The sequence below is a fragment of the Leguminivora glycinivorella genome, chromosome 18 (genome assembly GCF_023078275.1).
Source record: "Leguminivora glycinivorella isolate SPB_JAAS2020 chromosome 18, LegGlyc_1.1, whole genome shotgun sequence".
Classification (NCBI taxonomy): domain Eukaryota; kingdom Metazoa; phylum Arthropoda; class Insecta; order Lepidoptera; family Tortricidae; genus Leguminivora; species Leguminivora glycinivorella.
Window position 1 is genome coordinate 14,664,359 of NC_062988.1, and position 10,856 is coordinate 14,675,214.

The window sequence follows — 10,856 nt, forward strand, 5'->3', positions numbered from 1 at the left end:
TACAGACCTTTCGTTTTAGACTTTCTGTGACAGAGGGATTCTTATGTTTCAAGTGCATCTAAAATTCTAATAAAATAGTACATTACGATACAAGTGCGTAAAAAAGGAAGTTCAAAACGAGTGGCCATAAATTAAAACACGACCGAAGGGTGTTTTAAATCGACACGAGTTACGAATTTCCTTTTCGCACGTGTATTGTACGACGTTTTTCAGTACAGATGAGCCTCCGAAGTTCCGACCTGTCATATAATGAACCACTTCTCGAACTAGTGCGTAAAAAAAACGACCATCCGTACTGAAAAGGTCTTTTTAGCTACCTCACGGCATATTATATACTAGTAGAGACAGAATAAGTGGCGGACGTGTCGCAGTTGTTAGCTCATTGAGCATACAGATGTCGCTGTGTGCATATATGACGATGACGCGATTCGCTGGTCGTTCGCATGTCCACAGACGTGGAAATGATGCGCGCGTATTGCGCGATAGGCTACTAGACTCATATCAAATTTGGCACAAGAAATGATTGTTTTATGTAGTATTTGACATAAGAGACCAATGTCTATAGATTTTGGGTATTAAAAGTGTATGATGACTACGTATTTTCGATTTTAAATGTGAGTAATATTGTTTTTAACTTTGGCCACCGAAAACGCTGTCACCCATAGTAGTGACGTCATAGAACCTAACTTAACTTCATGTCGAGTCAATCACTGACTAAATGGACTTTATGCCTCATACTTAAATGTCAGAAAATTTTGTGTTCAATTCGATTGACGTCAAGCACAGACAATCTATAGATTAACTAAAGATTTGACGACCGGTCTGGCTCAGTCGGTAGTGACCCTGCCTGCTAAGCCGCGGTCCTGGGTTCGAATCCCGGTAAGGGCATTTATTTGTGTGATGAGCACAGATATTTGTTCCTGAGTCATGGATGTTTTCTATGTATATAAGTATGTATTTATCTATTTAAGTATGTATATCGTCGCATAGCACCCATAGTACAAGCTATGCTTAGTTTGGGGTTGAGTTGATCTGTGTAAGGTGTCCCCAATATTTATTTTATTTATTTATTTAACATGGCTAATATTGTATACATTTGCCTGATTAAGTGAAAGTATACTTTAAGAATGTTTTTTGCGGTTTTCAAGTCATAATAAAATTATGGTAATTTTTTTTCGGTTAATTGGACAATAATTAATAATATAAGAGAGACTTTCAAAAAGGGTCAAGTAGCCTATAGGAGCGTCCATCTACAAGATGTGGTTTGTGTGGTCAAGAACTACTTGCGACAATAGTATTGCCGGGTCTTCTGACACAGGTATTTTATACTTAATAGAAGACTCCAACCTATATAAATTGTTACCCCTACATTGTTTTACCAATAAAATATTTTTTATTTTCATTTTCAGTATTCCATACAAGTCGCCCGTCATGTCCATTCTCCTTTCTTCCTATATCTGTGACAGCTACGTATAAGGGTCCTTTAGTGATAGAAAACAACATTTTATTGGCAAGCCAATTACGAGTATCAGCCACTAGCTCGCAATATTTGTAGGTCAACAAGTAGCAATTGTCCCTTGATATAAGGTACCGAGACAGCGTCGCCATCGCTTACGCTTAGTAGCTCATCATCATCATCATTTTAGCCATTAATCGCCCACTGCTGAGCATAGGCCTCCCTTCGTGTATCCCGGTCCTTTTTTTTTTAACGAGGGGAAGTGCGTTACGCATACCATCCCAGGCGCAGGGACCGGCCTGGGATGGTTATGTGGGACTCCCTCATATTCTTTGATGAATACTTTTGCATGTTAAATTGTATCTTGTTATTTAATGCATGTTAATTATAAGATGTAATGTTTTGAAAAGAAGTTGCCCGCCGAGTTTCTTGCCGGTCCCATAGTGGATACCCCCCTCCCAACTGAGGGGGACTGAAATCTTCTCGAGGTTGAGGCGTAGGGTTAGAGCCGGCGTAGCTTTATTTGACGTTCATATGCGCATTGTAATATGCCTACTTGAAAAATAAATTTTTCATTTTCCCATATAGGCTAATGAGACCCATGGTGTACCCACTAAAACCCCTCGATTGCCGCCTCAGGGCTTATTGGACGAGGTCGCAGGCACGTTTCGGCATTCCTCCGCAACACTTATCCCGGTCCTGGGCTAACTCTCCCTATCGCTCTTCTGTGGTGGTGTGACAGAGACAGACTGCGTTTCCATAGATATTTATCTCCCCGTTCCCGTAGATATTTATCTCTATCGCTCTTGCGTATTGGCGCGACATAGCCAGACTACCTTTCGCGGCGTTTCTTTTTCGTTTCACGTCGCAGAAATGCCATTCGGCTACGGCCCCAGGCTGTCGTGGCTGCCCACGGGCCACGTGCAGTGGGTCCTAAGACTCGTAAGTATTCAAATATGTACATAATTTGTAAAACACTGATTCAAACTTTCACGATTTTTACACATATTTAAAATTGCAAACGGGACTGCCGTCCTTGAAACGTCGGAGGTTAGTGTTTAAAACATAGTAAATACGCGATTAAGTCCCGTTTGCAATTTTAAATATACATATTTGTAATCATGATTTTGACATGAAAAGTCTGATTTTAAGAATTTTTGACATATTGTTTTCGATATATAACCAGTATGATATAAATTGAAATAGATATAATACACGAAAGAAAAAACGACAAGGCCCACTGGTGGCCGAGCCGGGAATCGAACCCGGGTCTTCAGCTTACGCGGCTAACGTCTTTACCACTAGACATAGTGGTAGACACTAGACGTAGTGTGACATAAAAAAAAACAAATCAATAAATATTCAATAAAATAATTTGATTTGATAGTTGCAGTATGATAATTATAATTTTTTCGCTACTGTATATGCACCTAAGTACAAAAATAAAACAGTACATTGAATTTTGTAAAAGAATTGAGCAGCAACTATTCAGATTGCAACTGAATAAGTCGGATTTTTTGGGACGGTACACTGGTTTAAATTCTTTTACATTGCTCTGTCGAATAGTTTTATGCACAATTCCTAGCTGTCCGAACGGGATTTTTGGAATCAGAGGAATGTCATATACCTAAATGGAATTAACATGCCCATGTGGATTCTGGATTTTTTATTGTTCATTTTTATTATTTTGTGAAATTTCTATAAAAGGTATAAATGTATAAGGACCCAAAACCAATAAGTATAAAGGCTGTCCCGAAACCATCATCATCCTCCTATTCCTGTATTATCCCGGCATGTATTAGGCCTTATTGGGATTAGTATGATTTCCTCACGACGTTTTCCTTCACCGAAAAGCGGCTGGCAAATATCAAATGACAGGCTGTCCCAGAAATAAAGCGACAATTTTCAATTTTCGAACTGGGTAATAGTTATTTGTTTTACAAGGGGGCAAAGTCGTTGTTTAACCGCACGTGCCAATATTGATACCCGAGCAAGCGAATGATTCCAATATTGAACCGCGAGTGTAGCGAGTGGTTCAAAAGTGGAATCTTGAGCGTTGCGACGGTTTCTAGGCACGAAGGTTAAACAAACTTTGGCACCGAGTGAAACACAAAATTTTTCACCACCAACACGAACAAAATACTAACTTTAAAACATCAAATTGAATCAATTCCATCAATGTATTTAATATTTATGATTCAAAATCGTCATTTATATGTAAATTCTACCAGACAGCTAAAGACATTTGCTGGGACGTCAGTCTTCCGCGACCACGGCCAGTGCAACCTGGCCGAAACGTTGGGAAAAAAGGTAAAAATAATGTTAATTAATCGCTTTCGACCTGTGTGTGACTTTAAATATGTAACACTAATATACACCTAAAAATTTAAAAATTATATGAAAATAAATTTAAAGTACCTATTAACTAGGCAAGGTCACAAGAAGGTCTGAACCCGCCGGTAAGGTTCCGATAAGGCTAGAATGCGTTAGGGCAAATATTTGGATAAAGCAATGCCAATTCTGTTGGGCGAGGAACGAAGGAAAATGGTCCCCGGTGACCTCACATTTTTTTTTTGATAGCCCCTAATCCCTAATTTGTGGGCGCTTGGGCGGATAAACGATCAAAGTTAAGTTTCGAATGAAAAATAGCAAACTGCCGCAAATATTTCTGATGGTCCGTAAGGGCTATATATTTGCGACATTACTTATATACAAACGTTCACCCAAAAAATACATCCTAACTTTTCTTCAAACGCAAACTATTCACGGATGTTTCAAATTCTTCCATCAAAACAGTTTGAAAACAGAGCGGTGTCACACTTCAAAACTTGAAACGCAATATCGGAACTGTATTTCCGCGACATTGCAGTTTTATTAAAGATATAAAACAAAATGGAACCTCATTTTATTGGAGGAATTGAGTTAGTGATTCAATTTGGCTCGTTTGACGTTTATCTGGCGATTCTCGGTGTAGACGGATATCCTATTCGTTGGTAGAATGACTATAATTGCGAATAAAATGAGTTTTCGTCGGCGCGAACAGAAATTGTGGTGGATTGAGGTCGATTGGGATACAGCCGAGGCTATTTGATGGTTATATCATAAACATAGATACGAGCTACACTGATGGGTAGTAATTGTCATGTTCATTATTATTTCCTTAATTAAGAATAGAGGTTACTAAAACTCAAGGAGACAAAGATATCGTTAGTGAGGAATGTGGATGTGAATTCAATTTTTAGTATTTGATAAAATGTATCTATGTATTTATGTATTTGTAAAAATCAACAACTTTTTACTACCTGATTGATTATTTATCACTCTGAATTTGTACATCAAAAGGATCGACAACATTCACCTGTCACCCCTGGAGGATCAGCCAATTGATATGACTTTCACACGTCGACAACCGCCATACTTAAAAAATAAATTGGCTGACAGATCAAACGTTTTACGCTTATTAGTAACTCATTTTTTTACCCAATTTTGTCTTTTTTGTGGTACTAAACGACACACGTAATTTCGTTTCGTTGTAGTACCAGTCTGTGTAAAAGCTATTTGCCAAAACGGAAACATACCACGAAACATACAAACTTTTTTCTAAATTTTTTTTTTATAATTTATAAATAACGTTCCAATCAGTTTGTCAAATGATCTAGTACCTATTTTAGTTTGGTTTATCAATTTTAACCCCCGACGCAAAAACGACGGGGTGTTATAAGTTTGACGTGTCTGTCTGTCTGTCTGTCTGTCTGTCTGTCTGTCTGTCTGTCTGTCTGTTTGTCTGTGTGTGTGTGTGTCTGTCTGTGGCACCGTAGCTCCCGAACGGGTAAACCGATTTCGATTTAGTTTTTTTTGTTTGAAAGCTGAGTTAGTCGGAAGTGTTCTTAGCCATGTTTCATGAAAATCGGTCCACTATGTCGCGGTCGGGGGTTTTTTAAAAATTTTAATGCCAATAAATAATGAAAGGATCAATAAGGTAGACGTTCTATACAAATATGAAATCTCGATTTATTTTACTAGGTACATATTGGTTTTTACAGTTCGATTATTCCAATCTAAGGTTTTTTAGGGTTCCGTAGTCAACTAGGAACCCTTATAGTTTCGCCATGTCTGTCTGTCCGTCCGTCCGTCCGTCCGTCCGTCCGCGGATAATCTCAGTAACCGTTAGCACTAGAAAGCTGAAATTTGGTACCAATATGTACATCAATCACGCCAACAAAGTGCAAAAATAAAAAGTGGAAAAAAAATGTTTTATTAGGGTACCCCCCCTACATGTAAAGGGGTGTGTAATGATTGGTATAACTTTTTTTGGTATAATAACATTTGATATAACAACATTTCGTATATATTTAAAGGATATAATCATTCGTTTGACATAATTAACATTTGGTATAACCACAAAATATATACTTTTATTTTGTATAATCATTATTTCGTATAACACTTATTTATAATAACCGTTATATGGCATAACTATCTATTGATATACGACTAGTATAATATAACCAGCAAACAATATAAAACATTACATGAATTAATTTTATTCTTTTTTGAAGGGATCACAGTTCTAACCTAACCTAACCTACTTTTCTGATAGCAGTACATATGTTTGAGGGTCACAGTTCTAACCTAACCTAACCTATTTTTCTGGTAGCAGCGCGTTGTGTGTAGGGGTCACAGTTCTAAGCTAATCTACTTTTCTGATAAATGATGGATCTAATCTATTGTACAATTGTTTTTTATTCTAACTGTGCTTTAGATGGAATTTGTGTTATACAATTTATTTATTATCGGAAATAAGCATTATACTCAAAGTATGTTATAATAAATGTTATTAGAAAAAATGATCTTTATATTAAATAAGAATTATACAATTTGTTAGTATATTATTTGTTGTTATATAATAGATAATCAAACGAACTTACCTGTAAGTGATGTTCGATGACTATTAAACGATGTGATTCGCCCGAGTGATTACACTGTACTTTACATGTAGTAGCACGCGAATGTGCTGCCATCGTACACAATTTTAGAGTAACATTTTTAACAAAAAAATATCTCGCCTAAATTGGGGGTATTTCATACACGTTTCTTATAAAAAAGGCCATCAAATACGTGTGCTATTTCGTGACCAATTGGGTAGAATCTGGAGCTTGACCAATTCGGGTCAGGGAGGGTTGTAATCACTCGGGCGAATCACATCGTTTAATAGTCATCGAACATCACTTACAGGTAAGTTCGTTTGATTATCTATTAAACTTCTGTGATTCGCCCTTCGTGATTACACTGTACTTTACATGTAGATGTTTAGAGTTACACGAAATAGCAGATTAAATGAAACATGTATGTTTGAAAAATGTAAATAAAAGAAAAGTTTACGTCAGTTTAACTGTAATCAACAGACACTTCAATTATTATTACCATGTAATATTGTACGAGCAAATACTTCGGACGAGTCCGCTAGAACATCTCTATTATAGAACCTAGCGAACGTCAAGGAATTATCTGACCAACCGGCGGTCTTCTTAATCAGTTCTATATTAACCCCGAGCCGGTTGGCTGCTGACGTACTTGCGTGTCTCGTACTATGCGATTTGAAGATCGATGTATCAATACCACTCTCGAGCAAAGTGGTTTTGATCCATCGACTCAAGGTCTGTGAACACACTTTTCTAAATGGTTTTTTAAAACTTGTAAAAAGAAAATCACAATCGCTTGGGCGATTGGTAGATGAGACAACCAAATAACATTCTAAAGTCCTTGCAGGACAAATTGACTGATTTTCATCGAAATAAGGCAGAATCAGTTTTGGCTGCATGCGATTAACTGCGGATGTCTTAATCTTATCTGTAATGTTAATAATATATTTCTTATTACATTTATGAACATTACTTAGCTTGATTAACGATAAGGTTTGCACACGGTGTGCCGTAACTAATGCCAAAATAGTTATTAACTTCCTAGAAAGATGGTAAGAAAGGCTTTCATTTGGATACCAACAACTTAAATGATTAAGAACGATTGAAGGGTCCCAAATAAAATCATATCGTGGATTTGGAGACCGCAGTTTGTATACTCCCGTCATAAAACGTTTCACGGTTGGATTATTTATAACATTATTATTCAATATTAATGACAAAACTGCTTTCGCAGTATTAATTGATCCAAATTGACAACCTTGATTAAAAAGTAATGTGAAATAATCTAATACTTCTGCTACGCCGACACCAAAAATATCATAACATTTTTCCTTACAAAATATATGCCATTTCTTTAAATAACAATTATATTGCTTAAGTGTGGTTTCTGTAAGTGACGCTAGCATGATGTCTGCCGCTTCTGCAGGAGTGCCTTGCCTCATGAACGCCGCCCGGACAACACTCCGGCAACCAGGGTAAGGCTCCTGTGCAGCTTGTGTTCGACACTGTAAGGGGAGGACAATAAATTTGGTTTAGGTGGGAGTTTTATTCGTTCAGAAATCAATAATCTCTCAAAAAGAGGAAACCAGGGTTGTGTAGGCCATAGTGGCACGACAACAATGCCCTCCGCTTTATCTGTTATTATCTTTTGCAACATCCTAAGTATTAGACAAAATGGTGGAAAAGCGTAAAAGAAATACGACGACCAAGATATGGTAAACGCGTCGATATTGTACGCGTCAGGATCACGATGCCACGAAACAAATCTAGTACATTTTTTGTTTATTCGACTCGCAAAGAGGTCAATCTCTGGACTTTTGTTTAAAAAATTACAAATTTTCCGAAAGGCACTGTCGGCTAGCTCCCACTCAATGTCTGCATGTTTCCGGCGTGATTCTGCATCTGCTATATCGTTGTTTTCTGAACGAACATACGAAGCAAATATATGTATGTCGCGTTCCTCGCACCATTGCCATATCTGTCGGCTTAATTCACTCAGATGTGGGAATCGAACACCACCCATGTGATTGATATATGAAATCGCAGTGGTATTGTCTATCCTTAGCAAAATCTCACAATTTTTGTAATCTTTAGCAAATATTTTTAAACCAATAAACGCGGCAGTTAACTCTAGACAATTAATGTGTTGCCCAAGCTTATGACTGGACCACTGACCACTGGCTGTCATATCTGAGCAACTTGCTCCCCAGCCTGTTAGCGACGCATCAGAAAATATCTCTAATTGATAATTTCCTGTCTTGATCGGATTAGATACTACATGTTTCTATATTATATATCCACCAATCTAGATCATCATCTAAGCTACCCTGAATGCTAATGTATTGATCATAGTCATCATTTTTACTTAAATAAAGAAATTTGATTCTTTCCAATCTCTTAGTATACAACCAGCCGTATGGTACTGCCGGACAAACAGAAACTAATAATCCTATCAAATGTGCGAAATTACGAAGTTTACATCTTCGAATGGATTTAAAGTATAAAAGTTCGTCTTTAATCCTCTCTCGTTTTTCGCATGGAATATTAATTGTAAAATTTGCAGAATTGAAACTAAACCCAAGAAAATTTGCCGTTCGACTTGGTGTACCTATTGATTTAGCAACATTTATTGTAAATCCTAATGATTCTAACAAGTCTTTCGTTACATTAAAGTTATGTAAACAGTTAGAATACGTGTCACCGAAGAGTAACAAGTCGTCTAAGTAAATGACTGATAAAAAACCTTGATTGCGCAAAAACTGCACAACAGGACGCATTAACTTCGTGAATATGTACGGAGCAATATTTAGGCCGAATGGACATACCAAGAATTCGTATGTTTTGTTTTTCCAAAGAAATCGTAAATATTTTCTGTAATCAGGATCAATATTTATCGCAAAATAGGCGTCTTTCAAATCTATTGAACACATGTAAGCGTTTTGTGATAAAAGTCTCATTGCTGTCCTATAATCTTCGAGTTTGAAGTGCGGGGTACATATAAACTTATTCAATGATTTTAAATTTAGAATGAATCTATTTTTTCCATTACTTTTTTTAATAAGAAAAATACTGGACAAGAATTGACCCTGACACGGATCACATTCTTGTATGGCACTAGCACTAATAAGTTTTTTGACTTCCTCGTTCATAATCGTCTCGTGTGCAAACGACTCGGGTTTGTTAACAGGAATATTCGATTGAGATATACAATCCGATATTGGAATACGCACACCACGGACCCAAGACAATACGGTGGGATCCTTGGTAATGCCTAACCATACTTTATAAAAGAATTGAAGTCTACCAGCCTGAGGTTGTGTATCAGCATCCGATGCTAGCGGCGCGAGGTCCGGGCGTGCGGCCGCGGCGGCGGCGCTCGGCGGTCGCTCGCGCGGCGGGACGGCGGCGGCGGTCTGCGCCCGCCACGCGTGTAGCTCGTCCTCGCTGGCGTCTGGCGACTCTGGCGAGGCGGCGGCCGCGACGCCGACGACGGCTGCCCCCTCCAGTTTAAAGCCCTCGATGTCGACGGTCCTGCTCCTGCCTGTTGGTGCTTGGGCGTCCATTTAGGCTTTGTGACAGTCGGTCTCAATTCTGCTCCGGTTTTAGTCATTGCTTTTATTGACTTCAGACTTTCTTGTAAGTCTTTACCAAAAAGCAAACTATCACGCTTTAAGTCCTTAATATTATCCTTGATCTCCTTATTTAAACTAGGCACCAAGAAATTACGCCTGCTCTGAGTCTCTGAAAAATGTAAGTGATATAATAGTCTACCTGTATCGCTCAGTGACTTTATGATCCCCTGTTTGTTGTTGTCTAAAGTTGAATCTGTTGTCAAGATATTCGACAATGTATTGGCAACTCCTGTTATAATAGTCGAGAGCAACCTTTGCTTGTCACTTAGAATATTATCTCGTTTTAAAACATTATCATTACACGCGACCTTAATCTCGGGATTGAGTATAGGAGCTTGCGCTAATTTTAAATTTTCTGGTATTTCGTAACGTTTTAAAATATCATTCTTAATATCGTCCTTCATACCATTAACTAGAATGTCGGACCATCTCGTCGAGATATCGTCGTGAATGCAAGGACCAAATGTTTCTTCTTTTACGGGCTCATCGGCCAACAAACATAATAAACCGGGATCAAGCACGGTCACAATCGGCGTAGATTCTTGTAAACCAATTTGTTCACCGGTCACCTGTGTGGTGGTAGCTGCGGATGTAGGCGCGGGAGCGGGCGCAGCCGGCGTGGTGGTCGCGGCCGCGGGCGCGCACGCCGGCGCGGCGGCGGCGGCGGGTGCGGGAGGGGCGCGGGGGCCGGCGCGTCCACCGCGCGGGGCCCGGCGGCGCTTCCATTCTGTATGACCACCGATCGCAGCCCGCCAGCAGCAGGCAGCGCACCCGACGTTGAAGCACCGGCCTCATCATCGGTTAAGTCGTATACAGTATTGTTGGTCAATGGGGATTCTATAACAA

The 10,856-nt window shown here is 38.8% G+C and overlaps 1 protein-coding gene across 1 annotated transcript; it reads right to left on the bottom strand.

Moving 5' to 3' along the window:
* Positions 1–6,834: 6,834 nt before the first annotated feature.
* Positions 6,835–9,998, bottom strand: LOC125235786. Its single transcript, XM_048142372.1, has 3 exons — positions 9,687–9,998; positions 7,715–7,883; positions 6,835–6,848 (listed from the first exon to the last, which is right to left on the bottom strand). Exons 1-3 carry the CDS (start codon positions 9,939–9,941, stop codon positions 6,835–6,837), a joined length of 438 nt encoding a protein of 145 aa, XP_047998329.1. The 5' UTR covers positions 9,942–9,998.
* Between the last annotated feature and the right edge of the window lie 858 nt (positions 9,999–10,856).